At 57.5% G+C, this 18,422-nt stretch overlaps 1 protein-coding gene and 1 long non-coding RNA gene across 2 annotated transcripts; one reads left to right on the top strand and one right to left on the bottom strand.

Annotated features, from left to right (window-relative positions):
* The first annotated feature begins 828 nt into the window (after positions 1–828).
* Positions 829–15,149, top strand: LOC119105457 (armadillo repeat-containing protein 8). The gene is made up of 16 exons (XM_037228922.1): positions 829–866; positions 2,613–2,755; positions 3,370–3,443; positions 3,685–3,796; positions 4,854–4,956; positions 5,465–5,655; positions 6,156–6,316; positions 6,659–6,912; positions 7,570–7,712; positions 8,563–8,742; positions 9,821–9,940; positions 10,473–10,568; positions 11,430–11,624; positions 12,211–12,357; positions 12,758–12,924; positions 13,347–15,149. Exons 2-16 carry the CDS (start codon positions 2,747–2,749, stop codon positions 13,375–13,377), a joined length of 1,983 nt encoding a protein of 660 aa, XP_037084817.1. The 5' UTR covers positions 829–866; positions 2,613–2,746; the 3' UTR covers positions 13,378–15,149.
* A 686-nt stretch (positions 15,150–15,835) lies between these two features.
* Positions 15,836–18,081, bottom strand: LOC119106234 (uncharacterized). The gene is made up of 4 exons (XR_005095106.1): positions 17,918–18,081; positions 17,360–17,489; positions 16,467–16,553; positions 15,836–15,873 (listed from the first exon to the last, which is right to left on the bottom strand). It is a non-coding gene; the product is annotated as an uncharacterized LOC119106234 (long non-coding RNA).
* Positions 18,082–18,422: the final 341 nt, after the last annotated feature.

Consider the following 18,422-nt stretch of genomic DNA (forward strand, 5'->3'; position numbering starts at 1 on the left):
GACATCTGGGAGATGGCTGAAATTGGATAAACACATTTCTGTTACCGATTATCCACCTCCTCCTTAACTTGGGAGGACATCCAATATCACTGAGTTGCACCATAGTGTTATGTAAACAGTGAGATAATGCAGAGGAAGTCTATTTAATCCTCACCAGGTTATCACCTCATATTCCGTCTTTTCTAACACCAATGTTCATTTCAAAGATGCCTTACCCAGACAATCACATGGCGACCATGGCTGAATTATCGCCATCTTGAAAAAGTGTCGCTAAATACCAAGCCTAAAAAATCCCCGGCACACCATAAACAGTACTTGTCGCAGCCGCGCCGTGTCACTCTACACAATAGTGATGGACAAAGTAAGTCGTCCGGTGGGTACAACCAATGGTGCAACAATGGCCTTGGGTGGCAACTATTAGATAGCCTCGGGTGCAGCAATAGTTTGTTGAAACTGCCCTAAAACTTCTCATTTACACGGGTTCATGCATCTTTCGTAACATTTTTGAGTCGGAATGCATTCTGATTCACGTGATAAACTGTTCCATCATACATTATGGTTAAACTTCAGGACTTGTAAGTGATTATAGTGATCTGGATCAATGATACCGGCATGCGTCACCAGGTTTGGACCAATGATGGGATTGGACTTTGAAAGGGGTTGAAACAGCAAACCTTTGATTTGCTTTTGTTGGTCATGTAGGGCTTTTGTGCAATATTTTGTGCTCATCGTACAGAGCAGATAATTGAGGCGTTTCCAGCTCAGGCAGGCTGTGTGTGTGTGTGTGTGTAACATGTAGAGTTTGAGCGAAGGGGCAGGTGGTTTAGAAAGTTCGGGGAGGGCAGGGCGGTGGGGGCTTGCGAGAGGTAGGCACTGGGGGAGGGGTAGGTACACATTAGTGCACAGATGCGTCGTCACCATGTACACATTTCAAGAATCAGCAATGTTAAGAGTTGCATGGCCCAAGATTGATAACAGTGGGATCTTGCGTTTTAAATGATTTCATTGTGTTCCGCTTAAGCATTGTTCAACTATGCTCAAAATAACGATGAACATCTAAATGCTTTCACTTTTTTTCTGTGTAAATGTTGTAATTTCATTGTTGTAAATGAAAGATGTCCCTCATACAGACCCCAGATTGCAAACTAGGGATAGGGGTTTTAGAAGGTTGAAACTTGTGGTGGACAGCCACAAGTCCCCCAAGATTTGCAAAGCTGAATAGGTGCATATGGCCTGCTATGGGCATGTCTGCTAATTTATGAGCATTATGTATGTGGGGTGCTGGGTAAGTGCTGACAGTTTGGGCTAGTCACAGATTCAGGCACCATAAGTCATGGCCCCTGCTTGGGTCCTGAGGAGGCCATGTGCTGTTATAGCTGGCCAAATAGACAGTTTCTTTACAAATGCATAGCACAACAAAATTAGATGTCCTAGGGCCATCAGGTTATCAAGAAGAGCCACAAGCAAAGGTGGAGGACCTATGGGCATACATACATGAGAACTGATGTGTAGGGTGTTGATTGGAAGGTCTTAAGGCTCATAGCCTGGCCAGACCATGTACTCTTGTAGGGCCCTTTACATCTTTGTGATTGGCTGATGATGTTACTAAGGAGTTTTCCATGTTGCCTTTGATTTATTTGCATTTGCTCAGAAAGCCATACATGGTTCTTGGTCCCCATATGCTAACCTGCCTGGGCACTCGTGATTGATCAGGCACATATGATGGATTCCTCCTATTTGTCTGAAAGACTATATGCACTATTACAGGGAGCTTATGTTAACCTGCTGGGGCGCTCTTGGTTGGTCAAGGGCCATTCACATTGGTCTTGGGTTCTTTCCACTTGCTCTGAGCCTTGAGGGCCCTGTGCTTTTGCTGTGGGGTGGGGGGGGGGGGGGGCATGTAAGCAAACACTTGGTGCTTGAGGGCCCTCTAGAAGGCACCTGATGCTTGAGGGCCCTCTAGATAGGTCCAGGGGTTGTTCCATTCAATCTTACCTGTGGAGGCCAGGGAATCTTGTCAGGGCTCTTTCTGTTAGCCTGCCTGGCACTCCTAATTGTGCAGAGGCTTCTACACTAGTTTTGGGCACATTATATTTGCTCTGATGACCCTATGCTGTTATCAGTTGTCAGGCCCTATTCATTTATCTGCCAAGAGGCCCTTCATCCCTCAAGGTAATTAATGTGCATACATTGGTCTTGGATTCTCCCTGTCTGTGTGGAGAGCCCTGTGCTTAAGCAAGGACCCTGTATGGAGTCTTTTTGTTTATCAGCCTTGGCATCCTTGATCATCGCTCCATCACTCAGGCACTGTCCCTATGGGTCTTGGGTCTTCTTATTTAATTGGGGGCCTGAGGTGTTGATGGCACCTAAATGCTACCTTGTACCATGCCTAGTTTCCTATGGTTAGGCATCAGCCAGGCCAATAAATGTATGCCCTCTTCCCCCCCCCCCCCCCCCAGTGCCCAGCCAATTAACATTTAAGTCCCCATGAACGCCACAAGCCCTCGGATAACTAGAAACAGATTGGCCTAAGATAACACTGGATTCATGCCTATTATCTGCCCCTGTGTGTGCACTACATCAGATAACAACACCCTGCATTGCATTTTCAGACTGGTGTATGCCAGGTTGCTGCAAGTACAAAGTCAGAAGGATTGTAAAGCATGTTACTTGGTATTGGCCTCAGATTGGATGCTGTCTAAACCTCTGAAGACATCACTTGACTTATCTTAAGAAATATACAGCCATGCTGGAGGTGAGTCATCAGAAGGAGGTGACCTTTTATGATGAATAGTGTGCTTCCAAAGCATTACCCAATGAAAGTTATGTAAAAAGATTTCACCTCTGATGTATGGGGTAAACAGCCTTGTAAGCTATGCAGAACCTGTTTCTGCAAGGTTGTTACAGGTATGGCTGGTGAAGTGGGTTTACGATTCCAGTGTGTTGATCATGTTAGCCACCATGCCAGCCCACACTATTATTCCATGCCAAAATTCTTGAAATTCCAGTCATAATTATTACCTCAGGCTCAAGGTAGTGTCAGAAATGTCCATGCTGGATCTAGAAAACCACATCCCTCTTCCTTAGGAACTCCTTTGTTCAATTGTCGTTTGGTAGATACAAGACAGTGTGTGTGCCATCACATGAAATCAGGAGGATAGTGTCTGACCCCCCTTGCCCCCATCTCATCTCCATCTCATTGTGGGGATGTGGATACCAGGCTTATGTGCACACTTGGATGCAATGTGTGTTGTTGCTAAATGCTTCAAGAGGCATGTGTTGGGAAGTTTATTCACTACACTATGATATGTGAACTTAATCTTTTTCCACAACATTGGCAAATATACCTAACAAGTCCTAATTGTTTAGGCTGTGGAGGGAAATCGCCAGTTCCTGGACAATTTCTTCAGTGATGACGGCGACAAATGCTTTGGAGCAATTGAGTAAGTACCCTGGCATGCCAGATATGTCACAGTTTTCCATTATGACCCATTCACATGTCTTACCTTTTGGCTCACCTTTACATAAGTGGACCATTGCCATCATGTACTAAAATCCATTGATCACCAGCATGGATGCTGGGTTGCTCTTCGCCATGCTCGGCCGATGCCGATGCCGCCTCGTGGCCTCCCGCTAGAGCGTCACGTGACCGCCCCTAACACGCCACCGTTCCGCGTACCCCAGACGTCTGCGGAACCTGGTGATCGGCAGCAACCGCACCAAGACGCACGTGGTGGAGTGCGGCATGGTGCCGCACCTGCTGCGGAGAGTGGCCGACCCGACGGTTGGCACCAGGGTACGTGACGTGACGTGACGGCAGCCGCCGCTGCGGAGGGTGGCCCCCGGGAACCCGGCGGCGGCGCGCTGTCGGTGCCCGGCTGTGCGGCTCTGAGGGCGACTCTGACGCGCTGGAGCGGTGGAGGACGCTGTTGTGCAGCACTGGCCCAGTGCGTTTGGGATGGAGATTGCAGTATGCCTGCTGCGTTCGTCGGTGACATCCATATCCGGTCGTCACCCATGTCCGATCGTCAACCATGTCCGATCGTCATCCATGTCCGGTCGTCATCCATGTCCGATCGTTACCCATGTCCGATCGTCATGCATGTCCGGTCGTCATCCATGTCCGATCGTTACCCATGTCCGATCGTCATGCATGTCCGGTCGTCACCCTTGTCCGATGTTCATCCATGTCCGATCGTCACCCACGTCCGATCGTCATCCATGTCCGATCGACATCCATGTCTGATCGGCATCCATGTCCGATCGGCATCCATGTCCGATCAGCATCCATGTCCGATCGTCATCCATGTCCGGTCGTCATCCATACCCGATTGCCACCCATGTCCGATCGTCATCCATGTCCGATCGTCACCCATGTTCGATCGACATCCATGTCCGATCGTCACCCACGTCCGATCGACATCCATGTCCGTTCGTCATTCATGTCTGATCGACATCCATGGCCGATCGACATCCATGTCCGATCGTCATCCATGTCCGGTAGTCACCCATGTCCGATCTTTATCCATGTCCGGTCGTCACCTATGTCCGATCGTCATCTATGTCCGATCATTATCCATGTAGCGATTGGTCCGTGCCCGACACGCGTCAGATCGTTCTAGATGGATATCATGCACATTGCCTGTGCTGTTGACCTGCAGCTGCTATGGACCTGCAGCTCTGCTATGTATGGAATAGTTACACCTTGAATGGAACGTTGTGTTACACTTAAAGTGTAAAGTTATAGCTGCACTAGCGCTCGCTGGTGTTCCCCCATCCACTGGGCATGGCCACTGTGCGCTCTCAGCACACCGCCGTGACGCCGCCGGCTCTGACGGCCAGCCACGCCTCAGGTCCAGGTGGAGATCCTTGTGACGCTCGGCTCTCTGGCCAAGGGCACCCGGGAGCACGCGCTCGCCTTGGTGGACGCCAACATCCTGCCGCTGCTGGTCGAGGGTAGGTCCGCCGCGGTTCGGCTGGAGTCGCCGGGTACGACGCCCATACCTGGAGCACCCGACATCGTGCTCGGTCGTCAACGCTGAGTCGGGGGAGATAGTCCACCATGTATATGTATATATATATATATATATATATATATATATATATATATATATATATATATATATATATATATATATATATATATATACACGCGGATATAGACATACATGCCACACTGAATCTGTGCTCATTGATGCAGTCGCAGACTGAGGTTGTCTTCCAGTTGTGCTCGGACTGGTCCGTCGCTCCTGGCCTGTCAGAGCTCCTCGCGTCCGAGTCGTGCCGCTGGTAGCCTGACCAGCGCTGTCGCCTGCCCCCTGACCCAACCAGCGCTGTCGCCTGTCCCCTGACCTGACCGAGCTCCGCACCACACGCCACACTGACCGCTGCTGGCCGCGTGTGATGGCGGGGCCCGCCTGCCCCGGTGTGACGGCTGACCGGCGGCGGGGCGCGCACGCGGCAGGTTTGCGCAGCGCGGCGCCCGAGCTGCGCACGCCGCTGCTGCGCTGCCTGCGCTCGCTGCTGCTGCAGCTGCCGGAGCGCGCCGACGAGCTGTGCCGCGACCCGGCGGCCGTGCCGCTCCTGACGCAGAGCGTCACTGGCGCCGTGGTCGACGACGAGTGTGCCACCACCATACTGGCCATACTCTGCCAGGTACGTCACCACCATACTGGCCATACGCCGCCAGGTACGTCACCACCATACTGGCCATGCGCCGCCAGGTACGTCACCACCATACTGGCCATACTCTGCCAGGCACGCCACCACCGTACTGGCCATACTCTGCCAGGTACGTCACCACCATACTGGCCATACTCTGCCAGGTACGTCACCACCATACTGGCCATACTCGCACAGGCACGTTACCAGCCAGCATATCGGCCACACTCATAGAAAGTAGTGTTGCCATCATGGTGTGGGCGCTTGCCAGCCGTATGTAGCTCAGTGTGTCGCTCTGCTGACTTGCTGTGGGTGCGTTCGCCCGTACCCTTCCCATCTTGACTACACCCATCTGACTGGACTGGCTGTGCCGAGCGGCGACTGTGTCTATCACGCACGTATCTGATGGCGCCGGCGTCTGGCAGCGCCGTGTTTGACAGCGCCCGTATCTGGCAGCGCCGTGTCTGACCGCGCCGTATATTCGCCGCCCGCAGAGCAGCCGCCACCAGGAGCTGCTGGCGGCCAACGGCGTGGTGGAGGTGTCGGCGGCGCTGCTGGCCTCTGGCACGGCCTGTCTCCGGCTGCCCAGCCTCCGTCTGCTCGCCTCGCTCTGCTACCGAAGCCCGGCCATCTCGGACCGGCTCGCCCACTGCACGTGAGATATGGCGCCGCACCGCCGAACGGCACGCGACGGGCGAGCGCCTCCTCTGGTGTGCGGCCGTGGGGCCTGGGAAACTAGTGGTCGCCTGGGAAGCGTCCGCGGCGTCCGTGTATTTGTCATTGTAGCGTCACGCATTTAAGCAAAGCATTGTATTGTAGGGCTTGCCAATGGGAGATTGACATATCCTCGCTTCTGTTTGGTGCTTTTCCATCAACCAGGCCTCAAAGCACCCCCACGTCCAGATCTGTCGCGCGGTCACACGCTACACCGCCGCATGCGTCTAAGCGGCCAGCCCAGTGTATCAGCGTCTCCTCACTCCGTGTGCGGCACGGGCAGACTGAGCGGGCGGACGGTGCCGGACCTGCTGACGGTGCTGACGTCCCGAGACCAGCCGAGCGCCGTCCAGCTGGAGGCGGCCCGCTGCCTCAGCTACATGCACCGGGCTGGCGCCGGCGCGCTGCCCGCCACCGACCCGCGGCTCGTCTACCGCGCGCTGCCGTGTCTGGTGCGCATGTGCGGCCCCTTCCAGCCGCTGGAGGACCGCGTGCTCGCCGCCGACACGCTCGGCTACCTCACCGAGGTCGATCTCGGTGAGCGACGGCAGCCTGTGGAGGGTGCGATGCTCCGTGCCGATCTGTGACTCGCAGGCGACTGGTGTTCGCCTGCGTGTGTGTGTGTGGGAGGGGGGGGGGGGGGGGAGAGGGGGGAGCGTCCACATTGTTCAGTGGCTGTTGGCTGCAGGTGCTGTGACCGGTCCCTGTCGGGTCGTGTTAATACCGCAATGCTTTGCCTGTTTTTTACAGTCAATTTGCGCTTCTGTTTTTGTCTTAGTTGCATAGAGAATAGATCAGTTCGCATTTTGTGCCCTTAGCCAGCCGACCCGTAACAATGCTGGACTAGTGTTACGCGGTAAATTCGGCGTCGGCGTGCTGCAGAATGAGTCGGTCTGAATCCCGTAGGTATGTGGACTGTTGGGTGACCACGGATAATCATGTGTTGGTATGTTAAACAGCTGCAGCGCTGGACAACAGATTACCTTGGCCGGGGCATCGATAACATCTCGCAATCCACCTTGCTACTCTGATAAGATCGGTGTTCGTGGCTTAAGGAACGCAATGTTAGCCATCTTTGCCTCGAGCCTGGCTGTAGTTGACAGCATCACGTGCTCGCCATCATCAGCGTCCCGGCGACGCATCGGCGACGGCTGCCGCGCTGCGGAGCGTCTGACCGCGTCGGCGCCGTTGCAGACCTGCAGCGGATCTGCTCTATCACTGATCACGTGACCACCACCATGCGGGAGTACCTGCGCTACCAGCCGACCACCTCGCACCCAAAGACCTGCTCCCACCAGCGGCGCATGGCCGTCGAGATGAAGAAGGCCGCCTTCAGGGTCAGTGCACCGGCGCTGGGGCCCCGGGGCGTACCGGTCACGCCACGCCCCCAGGGGAGCCGGCGGGCGGGGCTGGGCGCGGACAGTCCGTCAGCCGAGAGCAGGGAGGTCCAACAGGCTGCAGGTTGGTGCCTTCCATGCGAGTGACCGCTGCTCGTGCCTCAGGGCGGGCAGGCTGGTTAGAAGTACAGGCTTGGTGGGGACTGCCTGCCGCACCTCGAGCTGTGTCAAGGGGCATGGGCAAGACGGTGTCACAGCTGTCCGCATCGAATGCGGCCGGGTGCCCCCCTGGCAGCGTCCTCTCGTGCTCCACGGGTGTGTCGCATCAACAGACGGGGCTAACGTCAACTGATGTGCTGTCTGTGACACTCGTGGCGAACTACGGCTGCACAAGCGCACAAACTAATGGCAAGAGCCGGAATCAGGGCTGCCACGGGTCTTGAGCTCGATGGCATGCGCCTGTGTTTCGGTTTATGCATGCACGACTAGCTTAAGGGATCACGACGGTTACGATCTTAGCAGTTACATGCGTCGAAAACTTTCACATCACGGTGATGAGGACGGCTGGGGTGGGGACAGCGCTGGGGTGAGGACGGCGCTGGGGTGGGGACGGTGGTGGGATGAGGACGTCGGTGGGATGAGGACGGCGGTGGGATGAGTGCGACGATGGGATGAGGGCGGCGCTGGGATGAGGACGGCGGTGGGATGAGGACGGCGCTGGGATGAGGACGGCGGTGGGGTGAGGACGGCGCTGGGATGAGGACGGTGGTGGGGTGAGGACGGCGCTGGGATGAGGACGGCGCGTCGCCGGTCCACGGCCGCGCCTGACGCCCCGCCGCCCGCCGCTCAGGTGTACGCCTCGCTGGGCTCCAACGACGAGGAGATCCGCAAGCGGATCATCGAGACGCCGGGCCTGATGGCCGACCTGCTGGCGGCGCTAGAGGACGGCGGCGAGAGCCTGCAGCTGGCCGCGCTCCGCTGCCTGCTATCGCTCTCGCGCTCCGTGCAGACGCTGCGCACCGCCCTGCAGGTGGGTGGCCCGGCCGCCGACCGATCCGCGGGGCGGCTCGGTCATCCCGTCCGGCGACGTCGAGCTGTCGCGCCGGCCCGTCTCCGGTCAGTGTCCTGACGTCGAGCTGTCGCGCCGGCCCGTCGGCGGCCAGTGTCCTGACGTCGAGCTGTCGCGCCGGCCCGTCTCCGGTCAGTGTCCTGACGTCGAGCTGTCGCGCCGGCCCGTCTCCGGTCAGTGTCCTGACGTCGAGCTGTCGCGCCGGCCCGTCTCCGGTCAGTGTCCTGACGTCGAGCTGTCGCGCCGGCCCGTCTCCGGTCAGTGTCCTGACGTCGAGCTGTCGCGCCAGCCCGTCTCCGGTCAGTGTCCTGACGTCGAGCTGTCGCGCCGGCCCGTCTCCGATCAGTGTCCTGACGTCGAGCTGTCGCGCCAGCCCGTCTCCGGTCAGTGTCCTCAGTGTCCTGACGTCGAGCTGTCGCGCCAGCCCATCTCCGGTCAGGGTCCTGACGTCGAGCTGTCGCGCCGGCCCGTCGGCGGCCAGTGTCCTGACGTCGAGCTGTCGCGCCGGTCCGTCTCCGGTCAGTGTCCTGACGTCGAGCTGTCGCGCCGGCCCGTCTCCGGTCAGTGTCCTGACGTCGAGCTGTCGCGCCAGCCCATCTCCGGTCAGGGTCCTGACGTCGAGCTGTCGCGCCGGCCCGTCGGCGGCCAGTGTCCTGACGTGCTGGCGTGTTGGCAGTGTTGTGAGTACGGTTGCACCGTCTTAGTGGCGATAATGCGTGTTGGCAACCACAGGCCCGCCTCTTTCTGTGCATTTACTACCTTTTTTTAGTATTTACAGTATTTTGTTCTGATTTTGATCCCATGGGCTTCATCGCAGGGATCACACCGCTGGCCCCGCCACATGAACAGTGCGCTGTGCGCCCTGCGAGTCATCTGTCTCACCAGGGCGCTGTGGTCAAACAGCGCGTCTCCGGCGTGAACTCGCGTTGGTGACCTCTGTGACCTCTGTGGCTCTCTAGGACCACGCGGTGTGGGAAGCGCGTCTCCGGCGTGTTTTCGCGCTGGTGTGCCCTGACCTGTGGCCTCTGTGGTCCTCCAGGACCATGTGGTGTGGGAGCAGGTGATGAACCTGGCCAGGCACAAAAAGTCGAGCCCCGACGTGCGGGTGGCCGCCTCCTCCACGCTGTGTAACCTGCTGCTGGAGTTCTCGCCGTCCAAGGTGGGGCGGCATTGCTGGACCGCCGACTCACCGGACGAAACAAGTCGGTGCTCAAGTGACGGACGTTATCACAGACCGGTCGGGGTGGTGGGACAGATGATACGTCTACTGGAACACATGATACAGATACATACCGAAAATGTCAGGCTTTCGACGATCATCGGATAGGTGAAAGAAAGTGCGCGGAATCCCGCTAAAATTTGAACCGCAACTCTGTGGTCGAACGCATTTGCCTGTTGCGAGTAAGACAGCTTTTGATATTATGTATGATGTATGTGTAGTGATGTAGGACACTATGCAGCACATACTGTGCAGCCATCATGTATTCAAGCTGATGTGGTTGGGTTGATCCACATTTATGTCTCAGTACTCCATCATGCACGCTGTCTGTGTAGCTCGTCAGTTTATCCTGGGCGGTAGGCTCTGTCCCGGACCGGTATGGCTGTGCACTGGTGCTGATTGTGGACGCGTCGGGCGCTGCCGGGCGGCGCGAGTCGCTGGCGGCCGGCTGTTGACCGGTCCCGTGCTCCAGGAGCCGCTGGTGCAGCACGGCGGCGTTGACCTGCTCTGCGAGCTGACTAGGAGCGACGATCCGGCCATCCGGCTCAACGGTATCTGGGCGCTGATGGTGAGGGCACCTCCCGGCCGGCGAGCGTTGAGCGCCGGGGTCGGGGCCGACCTCTGCGGGGAGCGACAACAGCTGGGCTGCTGGGCTCGGGCTGACCGCCGGCTGTGGAGGGACCGTCGAGCTGCTGAGCTGCTGTGCTGCTGGGCTCGGGCTGATTACCGGCTGTGGAGGGACCGTCGGACTGCTGGGCTTGGGCTGACCGCCGGCTGTGGACGCACCGCCGGGCTGCCGGGCTGCTGGACTGCTTTCTCGGGATTACCGCCGGCTGTTGAGGGACCGTCGGGCTGCGGGCCGTGACAGACGATTGGGGTGCTGGCTGGGGCAGGCGGACGGGTGTGGGCGGACCACAGACATGCTGTGTTGTGTGGGCCGGCTGTGCAGGCGGGCCACGCTGCGGGGCTGTCAGTGCCGTGATGGTTCCCTGCCGGCGAACCGGCCGCTGGGCTCTCAGTGCTGACTTCTGGCCCCGCTGGCCTGACTGATGAGCCGGTGGGCTCAACACTGCCGCACCCTGTCCATGCGGTGTTGGGCTCTAAACGAAGGTCGATCTAGTGGAGCCGGTAGTCGTCGTTACTTCCCGTTTATCACCCGTGTGCATTGAATTGTTTGAAAACTTGTTTGTCGCAAGACAGTTGTCTATGATATCATTATATCGGAGTCTCCGCAAGCGAGCCTTTTCGGCGTTGGGACTCTGAGGCTCGCCGTTCTAGTACTGATCCGGCGCCGACCATGACCTCGCGCGCTGCTGTGCTTGTCTGTACGCCACAGTGGGGATGGGGGTAACTCCTGTGCCCGATCCAGCCATGACCAGAGTGCGGTGAGCCGCTGCTGACGGGCCGCCCCGCCCGGCGCCGCCCGCAGAACATGGCGTACCAGGCAGACCACAAGATCAAGCGGCTGATCCTGCGCCGGCTAGGCACCAACGAGCTGTTCCGGCTGCTGTCCGACCCGAGCACGGCCATCCTGATGAAGACGCTCGGCCTGCTGCGCAACCTTCTGACCAAGCCGCACGTCGACCAGTTCATGGACGACAGCCACGGCCCGCAGGTCATGCAGGTGAGGCGGTAGCGGCTGGCGCGGCCGGCGAGGCACGGGGCCAGAGGCCAGGGGCGGCCCTGTGCCGGACCCGGTCAGCGGGCCGGGAGGTGCGGGAGAGGGGCCGGGTGGGATGTCCGCTGTGGTGGGGACTGTCTGGCCCGTGGAGAGTCCTGCCGACCGGAGGCGCGGGACGGCCCTGCGCCGGACCCGGTCAGCGGGCCGGGAGGTGCGGGAGAGGGGCCGGGTGGGTTGCCCGCTGTGGTGGGGACTGTCTGGTCCGTGAAGAGTCCTGCCGACCGGAGGCGCGGGGCGGCCCTGCGCCGGACCCGAGCACGCGGCCGCGTCGACGGCGGCAGCGCCAGGGTCCGGGTCTCAGGGGGCTCACTTCAGGTCGGCAGGTCTCACTGCTGCCAGACGTGACCGGTCGGCCCGCACCGGCCAGGTTACGTCGGCAAACTGCTCAGGTGACGGACGGAGACAACGTTTCCACGCTCAGTGAAGTCCTTCCGTGTTTTGGTGGGATGTGGATTAAGCCAGCTCTCGACCCTTGTGGCCGGGTGCCGTCTGACCTCTGCTGACCCCTGTGACCTCGGGTGACCGGCAGGCGATCGTGTTGACCTTGGAGAGCGACCACCCGGCCGAGGTCAAGGAGCAGGCCATCTGTATCTTGGCCAATATCGCCGACGGATCTAAGTCCAAGGAGTTCATCATGGGCAACGAGGACGTGCTAAAGAAGCTGATGAACTACATGGTAAGACGGGAAGCTGAGCTGTTATCAGAATTGCACCATTTCTTTCGCGATGGGTGCGCCACCAGAAGCACATAGTCTGATCCATATGAGGTGGCGGGGAAAGGAAGGCACAGCAGATCCAGGTTTGAAACTGTGGCTGTTGCCAATCTTTTGATGCCAACGTAGACACCCCCAGGGTGTCTACGTTTGTGTGCTGTCGTTTGTGATTATATAGTATTTACGCTCAATTTTGAAGAATTATGTGATGTCAATTCGTATTCCCCATGGTATACGTATGCACTTGAACAGCCCCAGCACCATCTGGCAGCGCCGTCGTGTTGCGCCTGTGCTGTACGCCCGGCGCGCTCGCCGCCGTCGTGTCGCGCCTGTGCTGTACGCCCTGCGCGCTCGCCGCCATCAGATGCACTCGAGCGTTCGGCTGCGGGTGGCGGCCGTGTTCGCCGTCAACAACCTGGTGTGGCGCTGCGACGACGGCTCGCGCGAGCGGCAGGCCCGCCTGCGCCGCATGGGCGTCTACAAGCTGCTGCAGCAGCTGCAGCACACGGAGGATGCTGCGCTCTACGAGAGGTGTGTGGCCAGGCACGCCCCTCGTCGGCGCCGGCGGGGAGGGGACGCTCGAGACGGCCTCGGAGCGGTCCGGTGCGAGACGTCTGGGACTAGATGCCGCCGTCCGTGCGGCGTTCTGGGATGCGGTTGGTTGTGGAGGTGGTGGGCGATGCATTGGTAGAGCTGGTTTTGACAATGTCCGGGATGACAGCGCTCTGTCAGACGTGTTTCGCATGGGTAATGTGTGACACAGCCGCGAGGAACTCTGTGAAGCCCACATTAAGTACGCGCTGCTGATGGTGGGCATCCAGCACTTATTTGAGGGGAGGCCAGATATTCTGTTTCTAGTTGACTGTTTCGCACCGTCTTCTCTTCGTCTTCCGCGCTGTATTCCGGCTCCGTCCCACGATGTATGCTGCTCACCGTGGGCTCCGTCTTGGCAGGGTGAAGAGTGTGCTGCAGCAGTTCAATTAGACCGACAGCTAGCCTGACGACGTGCTAGCAGAACCGGGTGACGAGCTAGCGGAGCCAGACGACGAGCTAGCGGAGCCAGACGACGTGCTAGCGAGGCCTGGTTCCGCCTCGGCGTCGAGAACCTTGTGCTAGATCACCGAGGGCCGGCAAGGCTCAGCCAGCCCTCAATAGTCATGCCCCGATGGCAGGAGCAACAGCGAGGCAGCCATAGGCGTGCTGCGCTCTGCCTCCGGCGCGCTTGGTTGTGTCCTTGGTTTGCACATCTGTCTTCCGTCGGGCCAAGGTAGCACGTCGGCACGGCTGTTGCGATAAACGAATGATATTTTTGAAGGGGGACTGTTGAACGCTGTTTGCCGCGCAGCTGAAACCTGATGCAGTCCATCGATGTACTTAGAAAGTGCATTGGTCGTGACGTCATGTGCGCTTTCTCTCGTACGAGACACAAGATGTTAGCAGTTCGAGTCCGTTAGGTTCGTGGTGGTGTGCCATTGGCGACGCTTGTAATAATAGCACGCTAGCTATCACGAGCAAAGCGGCCTCAGATCAAAGTCCATGCTTGTGTGACTGACGGCGTTGCGGTGTTCCTGCCAGGATGATATGAAATCAAAGATTCAGTGCGCTTTATTTTCTACTATAATTTTGTTTGCGCTCATTTTGTAACCCATTTAGTGGAAAGGTACGGACAAGAAAGGTCGTCTCGGACGTTTCCGCTTGGCTTCTGCGCAGCTTTTGAGCTATTTCTAAGGCGAAATACTTTATATATCTGGGAGCTGGGGCGTGTATTCGCTGAGCCGTGCTGGCCGCAGCGTCTTCTGGTTTGTTCGTCTCCCGCAACTAACTCTCATTTTGTCTGTGTCTCCGCGGCTCTCTACGAGCCCGGATAATTCGGTGGACAGGTATGTGCAACTAGTAAAACTATGTTTCACATTTCGCCGGCAACGGAAAAATGGAACACGCGACACGCCGCCGCGTTTATTTGTACGTCTCGCGTGTACAACAGTCCTCGGAGCCATGACACACACGTGCTGCTGTCTAGACAGTTATCCGTGTTTTGTATGTAAATATACCACTGCGAGCACGACGTGCGTTATCGCCGCACCAACAGAAGGGAGAAGCAGTGGATGGCCAGAGGCGGCTGAACGCTTGCCGACTGAAGCAAGCAGCGCCCCCTTCCATTGACGTCTCCGCCAGAGCAGCAGCGCTGATGACGCCGGCCAGTCTGTTAGTCATCACGCTGCCCACATTGGCGTGCTCATGTCACTGGCGCCTGTGAGGCGCACGTGCCAGTGCTGCCCCTCCGTGCTCTCCGATAGCAACGCTCTCGGCCGGTCCCGTCCGCCCGCCGTCCCGCCCATCCGCTCCAGAAGGGGAGGGAATTGGACGCTGGCGCCGGCCGCGCTTGTGCGCCCCGCCTCAGACGATGTGCTCACCGCAACAACGCGACGGTCACGTCCCAGCGCTGCCGGACGGCGGCGGGGGGACGCCTGCGCGGAGGACCATCGCGAACGACTGGATGATCCCTGGCGCTTAACACCAACTGACGCCTTCGACCACGTTTGGCCACATTTCCAATGATCTGCGGCCTTCCGCCCAGTGAGTGTGCGCTCCCCGGGTAAGCCAGCACCGGCACTCGCCGGGACACGGTTGACGGACGTGTGTTAAGGGCTCAACAACACGGCCTGCTGTCCTCATCGACGCTCCAGCGGGTCACCGGGAAGTCCATACAGCATCTCGTCGCCCGTCTCCTCCATCACATTCAGGTCGGTAATATCCTCTGGCACCTGGCGCAAAACGGCAGCGGTCACCGCATTCGTCGGTTACATGCAACGGATGGCATGCGCAACCGCTCGGTGCCAGTTTCTTCATTCGCTACAGAAATATTACGTGGATGCCTACTCCGCGAGGGAAGGAAAAAACACAAGAAGTAATTTTCAAGGGCATCTTGAGGGAAAAATGGAAGAGATAAGAGCTCAAGTCAATATCGGTAGATTTCTCAAGTTTTTGCTAACCCGTTAGAAACTTCCCTCGTGATTGATGAGGGGTCATTTCCAAAAGGAGCAAGCGTTAAGGCATGGGCGTATTAATCCGCACCAAGCACTGGTCATGCGTCATGCGTGATCTGCACAAAGCTCAAATCTTTTCCTGTACCACAGACAACCTAACCACTGCAGAGGCGCCAAAACGGGCTCACGAATGACCCCGATGTCTTGTTTTGCGCCATAACATATTCTGGCGCATCACAACTAAAGCGACCTCGTAGCTCAGCTTCAGAGACTGGGCACCGCTGCGGTTATTGACGGAAGCTTTCTGTCCTCTCCTCGATGGTTCCCTAGTCTATGCCAGCAAAACCGCGGTATGACCTGACCTGGCAGCGCGCGCCGATGTAGCCGCGGTTGCAGACGCAGATGGCGCCACCGCTGTCGTCGACGCAAATGCCGTGCCGGCAGCCGGCCGTCTGGCACGTGACTGGTGGGCTGGGGGCGGCGCAGTCAGCACCTGCAGGGGCGGCCTCTGGTCAGCCGCTCTGGAGTCCATCCGGACTCGTGAGATAAGCACCAGTCATCCGCCCAGTCCGTGATGTTGACGACTCACCCTTCATGTGACGCCGTCTCGATAACCTGTCCAGCTGATAACTTGTCCGGCTGACGAACTCGGTGCTCGCGAGAGAAAGTCTCCAGATAATCTGCCCAGTTGATAACCTATCCGGCTGACGGACTAGGGGATGGTGAGAGAAAGTCTCCAGATAACTTGTCCAGCTGATAACCTGCCCAGCTGAAAACCTGTTCGGCTGACGGACTAGGTGATGGCAAGAGAAAGTCTCCAGATAGCTGCTGGCCTATGGGTGGAGCACAAGTGCGTTGGCAATGAATTCGAACTTTTGTATTGTGCTCTCCTAACGTCAGCGACGTTTACCATCGACCTAATTTTGGATAATTGAGCGTAAGGCGCTCATCACTACACATAGAAGCATGCGCGTTACGCCCGAATTCGCACAGGTGTCATGTCCATTAGACATAGCATAGATGCACTTGGCTTGTCCTTCGTGTGCTTGCATGCCGGCATATCGGCAACGCTGTTCTGGTCCTCACCGTCTCTGGCCGTCCACCGACTCCGACTGGAGCCGCAGTAGAGGCACGGGTCCTTCGGGTTCGTATCTCCGGATCGGTAACAGCGACCTGGCGGCAGAGCGTGCGGTAACACTGGCGCGCGGCGCGGTCAAATGGCATGCTCGTCTGCCCCCGTGTCTCCCCTTGGCGTACGACAAGCGTGAGTGTTGGTCGAGAACAGAACAACGGCAGCAATGTTGCCTGGCTGCAGACGTCCTGCCCTGAAGCCTTAGTCTATTTTGTACACCACCCTGGACATATGCGCTGCGTGCAGGCCACGCCTGCGGCGACGGCAACTTGGCTGAATTTTACTGTACAGCAGGTGGGCTGGTAAAGAGTAGGCTACTAACCGACCCGCGGCCAGCTGTGGGTTTGCATCACTCGTCGGTATGGTGATGTGACCCGTCGGTTCAGTGATGTGGCTCATCGATTCAGCAAGGTGACTCGTAAGTTTGGTAACGAAACTCGTTGGTGACTGCTATTTGGCAAGTAGCCAAGAGAGCTAGGTTAAATCAGGGACGGTCTTGCCACACCAGTGCGTGGCACACTAAAATCGATCGTCAAAAATCGCCCGTAGAACTACAGTTGGCCAGCAGTCCCAGATAGCAGCTCAAGGTGCCCAGATAGCAGTTCAAGCTACGCTTAGCAGCAATCCGAATAAACACCTTACTTGCAGCCTATTTAAGAATGCAACCCATATGCAATGTCATGAAAACGCAAAAGGAAAAAAAGTGTTTGGTGGTAATGGTGGTAGTGCTTGGTAAATGCAACCCGTGTGACAAAAACTAGCAAATCTGGCTTTTAACGCGACACACCTTCCAGCTACAGTCACCGACCGACCATCAGCGTGGCGCTGCGCCAGCCTCTCGCCTCACCGGCGATAACGCAGCAGCCGTCTGCCGCGCGGCACGTGACGTTGGTCTGTCCGGCGCGGCAGAGCAGGCAAGCGCCGTTGTACAAGGTCAGGTCAATCGACTTGCTCCAGTTCATACCGTTGTAAGACACCTTGGCCGCATATCCAGGGAATTAGGAACGGCGATACCGGTCATACACGTACGGGTATTCAGTGCCACTGTATTCTGTCGATAAATAGAAGGTCGTCTGCCGTTTCCGTCCTCGTCCGGATCCGTAGTTGTTGGTCGTCCGTCCGCATGGTAGAGGCATTCCAGTGGCTACACTTGTACTGCTTGGCTGGTTTTGGGGCAAATTATCTGAGCCAATGCAACCATTAGGAATTGTTGGAGAAGGGCGTCGTAGGCCACAGCATCCAACCACATCTGCACTGAGCTAAAGCGCCGTAACTTATTATCAAAATCGTGTTAAGCGCTGACGAGCTGGGAGCAAGTTACAGATACGTGACTCACTGAGCCTTATTTCCACTCTCAGAAGCAGGCAGATCTCTTCACACACGCCCAGCTGACGCCACCTCCCACCTGGATGGTCCAGGGCTCGACCTGATCCGAATAGCGCAGTGTTTGCAGGAAGGCGGCCGGCAGACGACACCGTACTTCTGCATCCGACCGATAGGTGGCAGGGGCAACCAGCGTCGGCCGGTCGCCACCCCGCTGCACCCGGCACCGGAGCCCGACCGATGGCCGGAAATGGAGTGCCCGAACCGGAACCGAGGCGCACGAGGAGCTGGCCAGGTCACACAGACCCGACTCACCGACGGAGGTCAGCAGCGGCGGGGCTCCTGGAATGACAGCGTTATCACCAAGCACCGATCTAAGCAATCTTGACGAGGCGAGGAAGGACATGACTTTTTACACAGCCCTAGGTCGGCACTTGCGAATTAAAGGCAAACTTCACCTACCGTCAAGAGTGAACAGGCACCAATATTTTCATTCATATCACACTTCATCCTGAATTCTGGAACTAATCATAGTCATGCACCTTCGGAATGCCACCGCCAACGAATTCTTTTTCCACAATTCTCAA

This window comes from Pollicipes pollicipes, unplaced genomic scaffold (assembly GCF_011947565.3).
Source record: "Pollicipes pollicipes isolate AB1234 unplaced genomic scaffold, Ppol_2.1 Scaffold_6138;HRSCAF=7277_pilon_pilon_pilon, whole genome shotgun sequence".
Lineage (NCBI taxonomy): Eukaryota > Metazoa > Arthropoda > Thecostraca > Pollicipedomorpha > Pollicipedidae > Pollicipes > Pollicipes pollicipes.